Genomic DNA, 18,214 nt, shown 5'->3' with positions numbered 1-18,214 from the left:
TATAAACACAGTGGACTTAATAATGAACATTTGTGTTGAAGTACTATGAAAAAAGTGGATGGCAACTCAATCACCATGTTTACATGCACTAGTATATTTCTATAGGAATACGAATTTGGTCTTATTCTGATTATGTATGTTCTGATTATGTATGCTATGTAAGCTGATTGTGATTATCCTCATCTCTCTTTTCCAATTAATCGTTTGACAGCGAAGTTTGTTGACTACTGAACAAACAGAACTTCACAAATGCATATCAGATTCAAATAGATTCTGAGTGAATAACAACTTAAACTTTACAATAACTTTTTCACACAAAGCAACTAAAGCAGACACATAGTGTGAGTTATATGAAGTAATCTTCCACATGAGGATTCCACAAATAGAGAAACACTAAGTTTAGAAATGTTCCCAAGGACATCCCAATAGCCTCTGATTACTCATTCCCAGCCAGTCCTTCTGCATTCCTCCGATCGTTCCCTCTATTCGTACGCTCTTTTCATTGGCTGGGGTTTATTTCTTAATACTAATCAGAACTCTTGTGAAGGTAATCATCACCTGGGCTCTCCAAGGGCCGCTCTCCCACACAAGAGACAGAAATAAATTATTAAATGAAAACTAATATAATTTAATTCATTTGTGAGCAGCTGAATCCAATTTTGTCTGGGCCCTCTGGGAACTGCACAACAGTGACCCTGTGGTCTATGTATTCAATAGATTTAAGAGTATTTAAATACGACAGAAACAAATAAACACCACTGGAAACACACGAGGGAGCTGCGACCAGACAGAGAAAGCAATCAAATCATTATATCACAGAACGATAATACACAGATGAATGACACTATCCCGCTGTGAGAAAATGACATTAAGCAGTGACCTGACGCAGTCAGCTGCATCACTGTACAGATATTTGTGCTACAGTATGTTTCAGTCTGAGAAAAAGAGTGACTGGATACTCTTTCAACAACATAAGTTTTGAAGTATTTTTCCCCTACTTATTTGGGGAAGTTTAAATATTTAAAATATAGTTATTTTTCTAAAACACACCTATTGTTTTGCTTTAGATAAAAATATTCATTCAGTGGGGTCGCATGGATTAATGTCATGATAGCTGTTCGGGCTTTTAAGAGCATCAAGATTTGGCCACCCATTAACATGCATTATATGGGTTCACAGAGGTGGGTTATTATTATTATTTTAACCTTCACTTATGTTCATTTGAAGTATTTTTCGATGGACTATCACTTAATGCCCTTATAAAAATGAAATAAAAATAAACAAAACCATTAAGTCACTACTTAATTTTTGGGTGTTTTCAAAAAAAAAAAAAAAAAAAAACTGTTACAGTAAAAGCATGTTAATTGGTTACATTACTGTTAACTGTGGAAATTGTAGATGGTTTAATATCACGTTATATTAAATTTTACACATTGAATCCTGTCAGATGTATGGTTATTGCAGGTGAAAACTAAGAATTACTGTATTATTTATGGTTTCGTTTCTTTTTTTATTTTCTTGGCTGTAATGTATATTAGGGTGTTTTGTTTTATATTTTCCGTTATTCAGTTAATGGCCATTGCATTATTGTAGTGTTTTTTTGACAGCTGCTTATGGCGAACTGCACATTATGGTGGTAATCAAGTACTACTGTTTAATGTATACTGTATATATATGAAAAAGCATATTTTGGTACAGCAGAGAGAGAGAGAGAGACAAAGAAACTGACCAAAACAGACCCAGTGCGAATGACCAGCAAACTGTAGAGCAGTCTGATCAGTAAATGAATCCCAGGAAAGCCATGGCACGTAGTCTAACATGTGATAATTAAATACCAGGCAATGGTTACAAAACCAAGAGAAGCACATGATAGTCAGGGACAGGCGAGGATCAATACCAATGATCAGTCCAGGCAAGCAGGCAGAGCCAGAGAACAGAGACACAGTCCAGACAGTCTGGGCAGCAACCGAATAAACTGAATAAATAAAAAGAAACTTATAACTGAAAAATCAAAGCAAAAAGTGTGAGTGAAGCATAAGTAGCAAAACACACTGGCAAAGAAAAGAATGAAAATAAGAGGCTTAAATAAGATAACTGATAAAAAAATAACAAACAGCTGTGAGTGGGTGCATGACCATACTATCTGCAAAATGCAAAGTCCGGCCAGTAAACTTTAAACAGGACCATTCCATAAGTGAATGCAACCTTTCATGAAGACCCAGTCGAATCTTCCGTCCAGCGTGTCCACAGAACAGCAGGGGCAGCAGGGCTTGTGACAGACCATGCAAGGTTAAAATCCATAAACTCCAAATGCATTTTATCTCCCTGCATCACTGATAACAGACCATGCTGAGATTATGTATTCAGAGACTCATTTCACCAGCCCTGGTATTGACGGATCGGACCACGGCCGTCCCTTGGCAGCCAGAGATGTGGAGAGTCAAGCTGTAATTAAAACAGACGGTCACTGGAGGTTATTTAACAAACACTCGTCTCACAATTATAAACGAAAAAGAGGAGACCGAGATAAGGAGAGAAGGGCATCAAATCTTTCTCTTTAATTAAAGGAGTTTTTTGGGAAACATACAGGGGTAATTAGGCTTTTTCTGACAGCTCCACAGAACATTGCTTTTGTTACAGCAGACATGATAAGACACATAATCATAATTAATCTTCAGGGTTCTGATTTTCCACAGCACCAAACAGAACAGACAAAAACACAAGAACACAGATATCTGCGTAATCCAGGAGTTTTTTATGACCAGCTCCAGCTCAATAAATCATCAGGTGTTGGGAAATAAGCATACAAATACAGCAAAAAGTAACAGCACAGCTGCTGCAGATGTCAGACGCGATAGAGTTTACTTAAACAGTCCCGTATGAAGTCAAAGCAGGATTTCACTGTTCCATGTCTGCAGAAGCTGGGAATGTGAGTTCATCCTGGAAAAAGAGAGAAACAAACGCTTACAGTATTTCTTGCACATTACCCATTATTGAATAGTATCAATAATGTCTCCGTTTTCCACCATTCGGCTGCTCACCTGCTTTAGAGTAGGATGCGGTATTTGAGGGCTCGAGGGACTCTGTTAATCACCAGCCGGCCGTCATAGCTGAGGGAGGCGAAGAGCCAGGGGTCTGCAGCAGACCACTCCACAGCATAGACGCTGTCCTCATGCTCCTCATATGTGGCAATGATGCTGTCCTGCAGGGGCTCTTTCCCCCTTCACACAACATACATGAGCAGAGTAAGTGATGCTGGTAATATACAGATGTATTCGCACTGTGACACACAAACTAAATTAAACCAAGGCTCAGCTGAATTAACATGTACTGAATAGCATTAAATTCTATGAAACATACTTTTAAGTTAAACTGCCATAGAATTGTACTGAATGCATTTGAACAAAAAACATGTATTTTGTAGAAGCAAACTAAATCAAACTTGACTGATAATTACTAGATTTAACTGAACTAAACTAAACTAAACTGAACTGAAATGAATAGAATTGTACAGAACTAAACTAAAATACATTGTCTCTATTTGTGGAATATTTGTGGAACTAAATGAAACTTGACTTAAAAATACTGATCTAGACTGAACTACATTGAATTGAATAGATGAAGAGTTTGGTTCCAAAATGCGATAAACGACATTTAAACATTTTTTTTAGTTTCAGACAAAATCAGTATTGCTCCTGGTCGGTACTGGAAAGTGAATTTTAATCCAAAATACAATATTCGCAGATTTATTAGGTCATGTTTCTCCCTTTTTTTACAAACTGCGACAAAAGTCAGTCTCCCTTTTAGCAGAATGCAATATATCTGCTCAACAATCACAGTGCACCATTCCATGCACTGTAAACGTTAACAACCAATCACAGCGCACCATTCTATGCACAAAGCTACACTATATGGCGTTCATTAGATGAATCACATTCGATTATGATTCGATTATAGCTTGTCAGTGTTTGTGTTTATTAATGCCATTTATGTTTTTGTCAATACAGTACATGGCACTAGTCAACTAAATGAATGTACCATGGCAAAGATGAATGCACTTTTGGAAATTGAATGTAAGGAATGGAATGGTCTAATGTGATATTGTTGTTCATGTTCTTGTTCATAATGAAAATTTCTTTCATTGCTGTAATTCATTTATAGCATTAAAAAGATAACCCGTTCAATTCATTCAGAAACGATGACTGATTAATGTATTTTTAGTCCATCGCCTGTATGTAAGATTAGTATTGACCAAATTAGAGGCTGTGATATATGGATTATCTTATTTTGTTGTGTATTTTCATCAGTTTCAATATGATTCATATTGATTCAATGGATTTATTGCATTTTGGGGAAAATAATAATAATAATACTGAAAAATGTATACATCTTTGAAAATCAAAACCTGGATTAAAATTCTTAATGTTATTTAGCACCTTAAGATGCATTTTGAAAGGATTTATTGCGTTTTGGAATCAAACTCTTCATATATATATATATATATATATATATATATATATATATATATATATATATATGACCTGGCCTGGCCTAGCTGTAGTTAAGTGGACTAAAATTAATAGATTGTTACTAAATATAATTAAAAAGAACAAACATATTTCAAAGAATTTCACTGAATCACATTCAGTTAAATGTATATATATATATATATATATATATATATATATATATATATATATTGATTGATAATAATGAAATAAAACATCAATAACATTATAATATACAATATAACAACCTTAAAAATCATTAGAAAATTAATTTTAAATGTATTTTTAGAAAGTTAATTTCAAAACGTGAGATAGGCTAGTCGTATAGGCTGCAACCTTATGCTTAAAAAAAGTAATTTACACAAAGGCTCTTACTGCATGTTATGGTTATTAAACATTCATTATGAAACCATTAAAACCACACAATTTCCTTATATTGTATTAAGAGGCTTTCATTTCGATCTACAGGCTAATGAAAGTTTTTGAACAAAAAATAATGACCTTGGCCGTTGATCCACTGTACAAGCATACATATCGATGTGTACTCATGAGACTTTATTCGCGTCACAATTGTCTCTCACTCACACCATAAAAAATAAATAAATAATTATAATAAAACCTTGAACAAAATAAGTTGTGAGAAATCAAAAATAAAAGGATAAACATGCGACATGAAACACTAGAAATCGTAAAAAAAAAATGGGATATTAACTTGGAATATATAGATTACATTTAAGGATGTGTGCATTATGCAATAAAAAATAAAACGACTGAGAAGGTGGCTTATTGTTGCTTGTTATAGGCTAGGCCTTGTTCTAACAAAATTTTGGCACTATAGTCACATTAATGTCACAAATTATGAAAGGCTTGAAACTTAAATTTAATAATTTGCTTATTTCAGCAGGTCACACATATTTATTTATTATATGGTCTTTTTAAGATACTGGGCCCTATAATACACTCGGCGCAATGCGCAATGTCGTTTAATTAGCAAATGCATTTGCACTAATTTTTGCACTCATGTGTGTGCTGGTCTAAAAAAGAGGTGTGTTCAAGTACAATGCTGGCGCAATGCTATTTTAAGGAGCTGAAAATAGACTGCGGCACACAAACATGCCAAATATTAAAAAATTTTATATATATATATATATATATATATATATATATATATATATATATATATATATATATATACGTATATATATATATATATATATATATATATATATATATATATATATATATATATATATATATATATATATATATACACGTATATATATATATATATATATATATGTATGTATACGTATATATATATATATATATATATATATATATACATACATATATATACATATATATATATATATATATATACATACATATATATATATATACATACATATATATACATACATACATACATACATACATACATATATATATATATATATATATATATATATATATATATATATATGACTACATGTTATAATGGATAGTCATCGCATGTATTAGAATTAGTCTATCTATTTGCTTGCACACGAGCAGCTCTGTTTCATCTTGGAGACGCGTTCTATCTTTGCACTTTCAAAATTCCGCTGTTTAAAAAGCAAATCTGTCGTGGCACGACCACAACTGCCTCTTAAAAGGAATGGAAGATTGGACTCTGATTGATTTATTGCACGTTGCACCCAAAAAAACACCCATTACTCATTAAGAGAATAGGGACAACCCATTTAGACCATGGGCCCAGGTGCGCCAACCGTTTTTCCGTCGTTAAAATAGCAAAAGTGGATTTGGACACGCCCTGAGTGCACCTGCGCTGTGCGCTTTACACTGTGTTTAGATCGTTAAAATAGGGCCCATTTTATTCCCATATACAGAGTGTAATGGTGTACCCTTATTTTTCTGTAAACATGAATATTAAAAAAACATTGTGCTTCTGTAAAATAGAGAAAACAAACCGGATGCGCTTTCTGCCATCTCTGTCTGCGCGAACATGTCGAGTTTGGGATGAAATGCAAAGCTCTAAAAGCAGGTGCAGTTTAGCTTTCCCCTGTCAGAAACTGATGGTTTATATTTACAATAAGCTACATATAATACATACAAGACTGAATCCATGAAGGGATAATAATGACAGTAAGATGTTTATATTATCGCGCTTTGGTTCATACTTAATTACTAATAATTAATTATTATTACAGCAAAAATGGGATTTTGTTCCATTCCTAACTTTTTAATCTGAGGTTGAAAAATAAACAATGCTATTACCATCAGTGCTATAAGTCTAAGTCTAAATATTCTTCAAAAGCAGCATCAAAAAGCAGTATGCTCACTGGCAGTTCAGTTCCTGGAATTAATTGAAAATAACAAATTTATTTCCCGGAATTTATGTGCAACAAACTAAACTGAAAAATACTGACGTAGATATAATTGATCTTATCTGATCTAAACTACACTGAACTGAAATGAACAGACCTGAAAATAATTGAAAATGAACAACCAAAAATAACAAATATATTTTGTGGAATTTAACTTTATCAAACTGGACTGAAAAATACTGCGCTAGATTGAACTGAACTGAACTAAATTCTTCAGAATTAGACTTAAATTTTTTTTTGAAAAGAACACATATATTTCGTGGAATTTAAATGAATCAAACTTGACCTAAAAATACTGAGCTAGATTTAACAGAACTGACCTGAATGAAATTCTACTGAACTAGAAATTAATAGAAAGGTACTGAACTCATTTGAAAAGAACAAATGTATTTTGTGGAGTAACTGGACTAAAAAATACTGAGCTAAATTGAACTGAACTGGCCTGAACTAAATTATGTAAGTCACTTTGGAAAAAAAGCGTTTGCTAAATGCATTAATGTAATTCAATTTGGGGAAATCATGGCCTGGTGGTTCGAAATTTTGACTCCTAACCCTAGGGTTGTGGGTTCGAGTCTTGGGTCTTCATGGAATTTAAATCAAACCAGACTTTAAAAAAAAAAAAAAAAAAAAAAAAAAAAAAAAAAAAACTAACTAGATTACACTGAACTGAGCTGACCTAAAATATATTGAACTGGATTTAAATGAATAAAAATAAACTGAATTATTGCTGAACTGAAATGAAGTGAATTGTACTGAACTCAAATGAAAAGAACAAATGCATTTTGTTGCATTTATATAGAAAATCTGAGGACGCAATAAAGCTCAGGCAGAAGAAGGCATGTGCTGGTATTCGTAATGCAATATATCATGGTAATAAATATGCACTATATTGTTATCGTGGACACTTCTAAATACTGTGAATAATTATACATTACAAATTATTCAGAATTTGGAATGTATTTTAAGAATACTTTTCCCATGAACTGGTCAAAATGCACAACAGCACTGTATGCTGTTTAAAAGATGCATGTACCGCTCTGACATAAACAGGCATGCATGAGAAGCACATGGGGAATACGTGAGAGACGCGCTGAATGAAAGCACATTCACTCTCTGACAGCAGATGGCGCTAAACTGCAGAAAATTCTGTTCTTACCCTGGAAACCCCGTAAATAAAGCAGCTGCACTACTTTCTAAAACATATTTAAATTAATTTTAATAGCCATTCAGATTTGTGTATTCGCTATGATGTTCATCACAGTGCCACATACTTATATATTTAGACTTAATAGGCTATTTATTTTCAAACTTTTTTTTTTTTTTTTTCATTTTAATCTGGACTACAACATGCCATAGATATTGTTTGAAAGTGTTTTGATTCTTTATTGTTCATTCACACTTTACATTAGGGCTTCATTAGTTAACATTAGTTAATTCATTAGTAAACAAACTGCCAATGAAAAATTCTTCTGAACATTCATTCATCTTAGGTATTCCAATATATAACACGTTGTTAAAATAAAAAATTGCAACTGTATTATTTAATATGCTAACATGTACTAAGAGTTGTATTTCTTTCTAACAAAGTTTAATAATTTCTCATTGTGAATGTTAATGCATTACCTATGGTTAATAATGAGATCTTATTGTAAAGTGATAGCTAGTGGTCTTTATAGTTCTTTTGCACTTTAATCTGTGTAAAACATTTAACTTTATATATATTTTCTGTATTGCTTTATTGTATAGTTATTTTTGTTTCAAGAAAAAAGTTATTAAACCTTTTATACTGTATTATGACCAATTTCGTGATACGTCTACCGTGATAAAAGCATTGAGCAATTAATCACAACATGAACATTTGACACCGACATATCCCTAAGCAGAAGGTAAGAGAAGCAGAAAGAGATGTGTGTACTTGTCTTCCTGCTGGCTCTCCTCGTTGTCACTGAGGTCGTCGTCGTCCACCAGGTGTCCGAACGGCTCTGAGGAGATGGACACCATGTTGGACAGGATGACCCTGCTGTCGCTGCTGCCGGTGAGCAGCAGCTGGTCGTGAGAGTGATTGTACCTCACACTCCACACCCTGAAACACACAGCACAGTGTCACACACGCCTGCGTTCCTGTCCCCACTCATCCACCTCTTCCTCGGTCTGTATAAGCCTCGGGCACAGCCCTCATAGCCAGGGACTGTGGGAGGATAACTCAGCTGTCAGCAGTAAAATCTGGCTCAGTCAAGAATTCTTCCTAACTAATCTGTCTCCTATCTCAAAATATTCCCTAATGCCTCCCAGCCTGTGGCTCGGCCGAACCCCTGTCGCTGCAAACACAAGAAATGAGAAACATGTATAAGACATCGTTGTTGTGGCTTTTTCCTATCTAAATAGGATCAAAACGACTATGATTGATCCGGCGCCTCTATCTTTGAGAGATAGCATCCTGTGGCTGACAAGCTCTCATGCCTTGATTGGTGCGTGCGGGATGCGATATGCATGATTCTGAGGCAATTATATCCAGTGACTCACACCTACGAGCAGAATACTCTCTCAAATCACACACACACTCCTCTTTCTTCACTGAAATAGATCTGCAGTGAGCTAAATCAAGCTACACTAACACACCCCAGAGCACTGTAACACACAACTATAGCATCAGCAAGATGTAAGAGCACAGATGTACACACACTAATTAAAATACTGTCTTCTACATTTAAGATAACCATGTTGAAACCTGACATGCATAGATACAATTCCACAGGAAGGCTGGCTTTACCGCCTGGTTTCAAGGAAGATGTGAAAGATTGTGCTAACACAAGCCTTAAACCTCATGAAAGACCATTATCTTTGATGTGAATGAAATACAAGTACAAATGTGTCTGCAAAGGTAAGTCACATTAGACAGATTAACGGCTAATTAACAGAGATTTCACACATGGGCATTTCAGCTAATAAAAAGCTATTGCTGCGCATCATTTACCACTGATATAATGAACAGGACACAACATACAGGTAGTCTCATTATTTTAATGATTCGATTCTGTTTTGTGTGTAATACAGACAACTTTTAAATACACTATAGTTCAAAAATGTAAGATTGTTTAATGTTTTTGAATGAAGTCTCTTTTACTTTCCAAGTCTGCATTTATTTGATTAAAAACAGTAACACTGTGTCATTTTATTACCATTTAAAATAACTGTTTTCTATGTGAATATATTGTAAAATGTTATTTATTGCAGCATCATTACTCCAGTCTTCAGTGTCACATGATCCTTCAGAAATCATTTTAATGTGCTGATTTGCTGCTCAAGAAACATTTATTATTATTATTATTAATGTCGAAAACAGATGTGCCACTTCATATTTTTTGAGGAAATTGTGATAGCATTGAAATGTTTGGGGCAAGTAAGATTTGTTTTTTAAAAGATAAACATATATATTTAGTAACACAGGGTCCTTAGATGAATGTGTGTGTGTGTGTGTGTGTATATATGTATATATATATATATATATATATATATATATATATATATATATATATATATATATACACACACACACACACACACACACACACACACACATTCATCTAAGGACCCTGAAAAAAAAAATGCATTACAATTTCTACGAAAATATTATGTTTTCAACTTTGATATCAAGGACTATTGTTAATACTTGAGCACCAATAATAACTAAGCAGCAAATCAGCACATTAGAATAATTTCTAAAGGATCATGTGTTACTGAAGACTGGAGTAATGATGCTGAATATTCAGTTTTTCATCACAGAAATAAAATACATTTTAAAATATACTCACATAGAAAATAGTTATTTTATGTTTTTTACTATATTTTTTATAAACTAAAAAAAAAAAAAAAATATGCAGCCTTGGTGGGCTTTTTAGAAAAAATAATAATAATAATTATTCCAACTAAAAGTATTTGACCTGTAGTCTAAGTGCACATTTTCAGCCTAATTGTGCAGTGATGGTGTGTGTGTTGGAGTGTCTAACCAGTGAGAGTGCTCCTCCAGACACTTGACGGGTTCGTTGATGTGACGCACGTCCCAGAACTTGACTTTACAGTCGTCTCCGCAGCTGGCCAGGTAATACTGCTTGTTGGGGTTGAAGTCCAAGTCTCGCACCAGCTGCCCATGAGCGTTTTCAATGCAGTAGATCTGACTGTGAACAACAAAAACATCACATCACACTCTCAGACCTACACAAATGAGAACGCAAATGAACAACTGAGAGAAAGAGAGAGTGATGAAGAGAGAAGCAAAGACGATAACTAGAGGAACAGACAGAGCAGGAAAGGGAGAAATAAGGATAGAGTGTTTCTCATGAATCAAAAGCAGCCTGAGCGTCTGGGTCTGAAGGTCAACCTCCATCAAGCGTCACATAAAAGTGTGACAAGCCATAAAGCACAGGCTGCTGGCATCCTCTTGCAAGGTGATGACTTCCTGGGCTGCAGGCTGGATTTGCTTGTTGCTCTGTGTGTGTGTGTGTGTGTGTATGTTTGAGAAAGAGAGTTTTATAGGAACCCAGGCTCATCTGTATGGACTAAACAAAATCCAGATGTATTACTACACCATGACGTCTGGATTTTTCTACTCCCATTAGCCGGCTATCTTGCCAAACACTGACAATTAACATGCTAATTAAAAATCTCATTAAAACAGGAAGTGAAATATTTGACATGTGAGAGTGTTTGGAGCTTCAATTAAGTCTCCATTCAAGTCGAGTCTAAAGCAGCCACTGGAGAGCCATGTTAACAGTGAATGTCTTGTTTCATGTAGTGGGAACATAACATCAATAGCAGAAGACACTAACAAATATTTTGGCCATCGAATAATCAGACATTTATTTATTTAAATATTTTTTTTTTTTTAAATATCAGCGTTTTTTTGTAACAGACATATGCTATTTAATATCTTTCTCAGTGTTATCTGGGGCTGCAAATAACAGCTATTTTGGCAATCGATCAATATGACAATTATTTATATTTTAATCTATTTAAAAAATTTAATTCCCTATTCCTTATTTTAAAATAATTTTATTATGTTGTTATTCTATATCTTACGGAGTGTTTTCCTTCCGTTAATTGTAAATGAAAAGAAAAACAGAAATATTTAATTTTATATTTTATCTTATTATTTAAGATTTCAATTAAACATGTTTCATTTATTGATCTACAACAAACTTTTTGTCAAAAAGTTCTCTCATTTTCGGTCAATAGTGAAACGAGGGCTTAGTTCAATATAGCAAAATATAAAACTTTTAATTTTCTATATAGGACAGAAATAGTAGAGTAATATGCTATAAACTTTAAAGGGGTCATATGATGCGATTTCAATTTTTCCTTTCTCCTTGGAGTGTTACAAGCTCTTGGTGAATGAAGAAGATCTGTAAAGTTGCAAAGATTAAAGTCTCAAATCCAATGAGATATTCTTTATAAAAGTTAAGACTCTGCCACGCTCCTTAAACGTCTCGTTTAATTAAACACGCCCCACATGTCTATGTCACTATGTGGAAATATTTGCGTAATGCCACCCAAATGTTCACACAAAGAAAGAAGGCATGTTTTCAGTAACACAGTTAGTGTTGAAGCAGTCGTGTCAGGGAGATGTGTGTGTAACTAGGTGAAATCAAAAGCACTTTATTTGGCCTTCTGAAAGTAGATGCATTTAGGAATCTTTAAGATTACTTACAACAGAACAGCAACACATTTTACGGACGGCCGTTTCGTGAACCTATGAGAGGAGGTCATTCTGACTTTGCTACGACAATTTGCTGCTTCTGAACCAGTTACTATAAGTATGTTTTGTTATTAGTTTAAGTATTTGCTATTGAATGTTCAAATGCAGAGTTTTGCGTGTCGTGCATTTTGCATGCCAGAAAATACAGACTGTTGAATAAGTTCCCAGAGTTGAGGTGCACAGTTTTATTTCAGAAACAGAAATTCTTTAGCTCTACAAAGAGAAATCTTTCTCAAAATATTGTGACAGTGTTTATATATAAGGGTATGTACTCAAATGTCCTATTGGGTGGCATTTACAGAAAGATTACAGAATCATATTAATCAAAAGTATCAAAGTAAGCCATAAAAAAATTAAATGATTATTTAATTCAAGTAAAAACGAAGTTATGGTCCAACTATATTAAATGACCTTATATACTATGTACTTAATCGTTTGACAACATATACTTATGTACATACTTGTAGGTCCATTGTAATTACGTTAACACTTTAGGGAACACATATACACTAGCTGATATTACTCGTTATTAATTACCATGCCTATTACTAGCATACTGGTGGTTTATTAGTACTTAACTAATAGTGAATTGTACTCAGTAATCTGAAGTGTCAAGTGTCACCATAATTACATAACAACATGTAGTTGTGCGTTGAATCCATAGTCTTTTAGATATTTAATGTTAGTACATAATAGTTGTACTAACACTGAATATAAAGAGTCACCCAATATACAGTACAGACCAAAAGTTTGGGCACACCTCTAATTCAAAGAGTTTTCTTTATTTTCATGACTATGTCACATTGACAGAGTCACACTGAAGGCATCAAGGGCTATTTGACCAAGAAGGAGAGTGATGGGGTGCTGCACCAGATCACCTGCTCTCCACAGTCACCGGACCTGAACCCAATCGAGATGGTTTAGGGGTGAGCTGGACCGCAGACAGAAGGCAAAAGGGCCAACAAGTGCTAAGCATCTCTCGGAGAACTCCTTCAAGACTGTTGAAGACCATTTCAGGAGACTACCTCTTGAAGCTCATCAAGAGAAAGCCAAGAGTGTGCAAAGCAGTAATCAAAGCAAAAGGTGGCTACTTTGAAGAACCTACAATATGAAATATTTTCAGTTGTTTCACACTTTTGTGTTATGTATATAATTCCACATATAATTCCACATGTGTTAATTCATAGTTTTGATGCCTTCAGTGTGAATCTCCGATTTTCATAGTCATGAAAATAAAGAAAACTTTGAATGAGAAGGTGTGTCCACACTTTTGCTCTGTACTGTATATATTTAAACTACTGAGGTCAATGACCAGCTGATTGGTCACACATTCTTCAAAATGTCTCCTTTGTGTTCAGTAAATAATGACAGAATTTTAACTGTATCCTGGACTATCCCTTTAACACTAAATGTCCTTTAAACATCAGGTAAACAAAAAAAAAAAAATCTGTGTGTTTTACAGGTTGCTCTTGACAAATGGACCAGGCTCTATGCTGATATTGTTGTATGTCCTCTAGTTGGTCTTAACAGAGGAGACCTCTAGCAGACGGACGGGTTGTGAACTTTCTCCCTCTCCCAGTTCAGGATCAGAGGACGCGTCCCGAGCCACAGCCAGGGCCCGACCCAGCCAAGGAAATGGAGCAAGAAATGAGGTTAGCGGCACTGCTCCGGAGTCCTTCATGCTTGTAAATGTGAAATTGGGACCCGATAAGGCAAAGCCTGGATGAGCACATGCCACACAGAATCGGACAGAGATTAGTTTGTGTTGGTCCTTAAGCCTGCGGACACGAGTCCCCTGCCCAATGTCCCTCTCCTGGCCGCAGAAGTCATTATGAGCCGCTGTTCCGCACTGCAGCGAGGCAAGGCTGGCTGATAAATGGACGTGGCTGAGCGGATCGGGCTGCGGTTCCCCAGCGCTCTCGGAGCCGGACCGTTGTTTCCATGGCAACAGCCAGGCACATGACACTGAAGTGAGACAGGCTGCATGGAAGAGCTAGAGGCCTGATGTCTACAAGGAAGACGGTTTAAAAGCATGTGGATTTCAAACGGCTTTTGAACGCTCTGCAGGAAATGGCACTTTCTAAAGGCTACGGGTTATTAGACAGACAGCAGGAAAGTTAAAAGGTCAGGAGACAGTATGTGGATGTATGTAGTTTGAGACACTGAGAAGACGTCCCGTGTAAAAACACTGATGTGTGTGGGTCACATTGAAACAGGGGATATAGCTTTAGTTTAAATGATTTTAAACTAAATAAATACTAAAAATACTAAATACTTATTTACTTTTTTTTTTTGTAAAATACGTAATGATATTGGTTTTGCAGGATCTAGAGTAGGTTTGACATGAAATGGCTGAGGAGAAATACAAAATAACAATTCAACTGATCATTCATCCATAAAAATTAAATAAATTCATACAAATTAAACAATATATTATTTTTTACATGTAAATGTTAAACTGTGTTTATAGCAGTTAATTTGATTATTATTATTTATTTATTTTTATAATTAATCAATCATATTCATAACACAAACACACACACACATATATATGTGTGTGTGTGTGTTTTACAGAAGCACAGATAAACAAATACCTTTAAATCTGTTGTATTAGATGTTAAATCTTTTATCTGAAAATATGTATTTTAAAGATACAATTACTTATTGTAATTATTGCATGTTTATTCTTTTATTTTGTTATATACATTACATTATATTTTTTGTTACAGCAACACAATTATATTCCATGTTATACCCCTTATTTTAACTTCTAATTTTTAAATAATTTGTATTGCATGTTTCATTCTATTTACATTTTTTGTACTTTAAACATTATTTTTACAATTATAAAATAATATTATAAAAAAAAAAAAAAAAAAAAAATCATAAATGAACAGCTTTCAACCTAAAATGGGAGATAACACATTCTAACATGCAGTACATACAGTTTCTCATGACCCTCTAAAACCTTCATCTTGAAAAAAAAAAAAAGTTCATCACTGTCTAAGTGTTCCCATTGGGAATATTTGACATCCTTCTAGAGAGAGAGAGAGAGAGAGAGAGAGAGAGAGAGAGAGAGAGAGAGAAAGCATTTATGCTAAAACTTTTGATGAAACCATTTAACACCTTCCTCTCTGAGCTGTAAATGAATGTGCTGACGTCTCCTGAGATCAGTGCAATCAAACTGCAGGGCATATTCTCACGCAACAGTTATCATACGACCTCAATCTATCACAGACTGCTCTTTCTACCAGAGGATCCTCCGTCAGTGTTATACACAGGATCATATTAAAGTTATCTCACCTTTGTAGGTTTAATACATAGTTTGATATAAACTGCATTACAGATGGAAATATTACATATTTATCTTGATATGCCATTCATCATGTAATGCTAAAAATAAGTAACAGAAACAGTACTTTTTAGACTATACCAAGTGTACATGGTGTCAAATGTTTGTGGGAAAAGTTTCCTGTTTTAACATCATGCCATAATAATGCAGTAAGAATTCACCTCTCAAGCGCTTTACTGTACTTTGACACAAACTCTGTCCTGTGCATCTCAATCATCCTCATCTACTGGTCTTCATTTTTCTCTCTCATCTCATCTCATCAGTTCTGACTGTTTTCCAGGGATCAATAGCGCTGTGATTATTATTCCTCCAGCAGAGCTCAAGTGAACATTCATTTCTCTAGGCACGTAGCTTTTCTAGAAGCTTCCCTGCTCTCACTAAAACACACGCTGGATCACGAGAACGGCACAGATCACCGTATCAAACTAAGACTATTGTGATACATTTCTTTCAGGTGTGATGTTTGACACTGAAGAAACATCTTGAGTCTGAAGTTCAAAACATTTAGTAAACAGAGTACCAAAACCTTCCAAGGGAATACCATTATCATTATGCATTTTTGGACAAGTACCATGAGCATGACATGGATTTCTGATAACTTAGAGCACCAAACCTAATGAACTACCACAAATTACTACCTACACTACTGTTCAAAGTTTGGAAGAATTTAAGACTGTGCAAATAATCGGAAGGGATTTTCATGCGCATCTTGTCTGTAAAGCCGGTTCTATGATTAGTATCACAGAATGGAGCGCCATTTACTACAAAGAGCTGTAGAGCACAGACAATATCGCGTTCATAATTGCAGGCAACTCATCTAACGCGATATTGTTTAGCTTGTCAGTGAACATCTACAATCTATACAGTATGTGTAAAAATGTGGCCTGCGCTTTGTGAACTCAAACTCAAGTTTGTATAGTAAAAGTTTGAGATACTTACAAAACAGTAGCCATGCACACAGTACCCAAATGACGCTCCTCACGTCTTACCTCATGCTCCGCAGGTCCCAGCCTCGGATGGCCGTGTCATTGGCTGTGGCCAGCTGCGTGCTGTTGTGATGTGGGCTCCACTTGCCTGTTGTGAACTTCAGCTGCCCTTTGCCCTCCAGGGTGGCGCTGCTCGAGATCTGTGGGAGGAAAATCGATCCACATCTCCATCAATGGTTGCATATTCACCAGCAATTTCAGGCAAACCTACTCACAGTCTTTGACAGACACAGAATATATCAGCGCATATGAGCCAAAAGGAATAAATGCTCTCAATGACACAAGTCAATGTAGCTGAAGAGAAAAGCATTGTTTATACTGGGAGTTCAATGCAAAAGGTGCTCTAAGCATGGGAAGACTTTGTTGGCTTTCTGGCTTTCTGCTCGTGCAATTATACAGTGGCCTTGGTTCTGGAAGTATCATCCATTATTTCAATAGTCAAGTCTCTTTTAAAGCATTATAAGCCATGAACCAAACCAACCAGCTATGAGATGAATCACAACATTATAAACTTTGATTTGAAGCAAAATGTGTGTGTGGGGGGGGACTTAACTTTAAAGGTGCTATATGTAAGATTTTGTCTCTACTAAAGCATACAAATACCATAATATGTTTGCAGATATTTAAGAAACATGCTAAGTTAACATACTTGTTTATCAGAAAAACAATGCTAGTCAGTTATTCTCATTTGAAAATGTGTCTTCTGTGCCGGAATGTCAATCTTTGTTTTGGTTTGTGAAACCTGCCCACTGCCAGTTTACCCAATTGATTTCATTTCATTCATCGTCAAGTGCACTCGTTCCTGTTGGTGTTGTCAATCTGGCAACCTCCATGTGTCAAGTCTGGGTGAAAAAAACCCTCTCCAATATTTTGAATTTGGACTGCAATATCTAGTATAACCACTGGGTGTGGATCCTACATCCAGCACCTTTCATAAGGGTAAATCAATCCCATGAAGCATTACAAATGATGAATCACGATACAAAAAAAAAAAAGAAAGAAATATAAAACTCAAACTCAAATTTCAAATGTATTGCAAAAAATGCATATAGATCTATATATCTGAAACTGTAAAAATAATAATAATAATAATTATCTGAAAAATGATATTTCATGCTTGTTACGTGACACTTTCAAAGTGAAATGTCCAGTGAGTGATGTTAAAAACTAGATGAATGTGAATCTGGCAATGTTTTATAATGTTGGTCGTTGTACACTTTGGAAATATG

The 18,214-nt window shown here is 34.9% G+C and overlaps 1 protein-coding gene across 1 annotated transcript in view; it reads right to left on the bottom strand.

The window, feature by feature from the left end:
• Window positions 1–2,535: 2,535 nt before the first annotated feature.
• The window catches only part of eipr1 (EARP complex and GARP complex interacting protein 1), a 36,795-nt gene continuing 21,116 nt past the window's right edge, over window positions 2,536–18,214 (bottom strand). Inside the window, exons 6-10 of the mRNA XM_026229245.1 lie at window positions 16,989–17,125; window positions 10,903–11,070; window positions 8,811–8,978; window positions 3,042–3,221; window positions 2,536–2,940 (exon numbers count right to left, since the gene is read on the bottom strand). Coding sequence (XP_026085030.1) covers window positions 3,047–3,221; window positions 8,811–8,978; window positions 10,903–11,070; window positions 16,989–17,125 — 648 coding nt within the window. The 3' untranslated portion in view covers window positions 2,536–2,940; window positions 3,042–3,046. The remainder of the gene's footprint in view (window positions 2,941–3,041; window positions 3,222–8,810; window positions 8,979–10,902; window positions 11,071–16,988; window positions 17,126–18,214) is intronic.

Source organism: Carassius auratus, chromosome 42, assembly GCF_003368295.1.
Source record: "Carassius auratus strain Wakin chromosome 42, ASM336829v1, whole genome shotgun sequence".
Lineage (NCBI taxonomy): Eukaryota > Metazoa > Chordata > Actinopteri > Cypriniformes > Cyprinidae > Carassius > Carassius auratus.
This window is presented reverse-complemented; position numbering and strand designations above follow the sequence as displayed.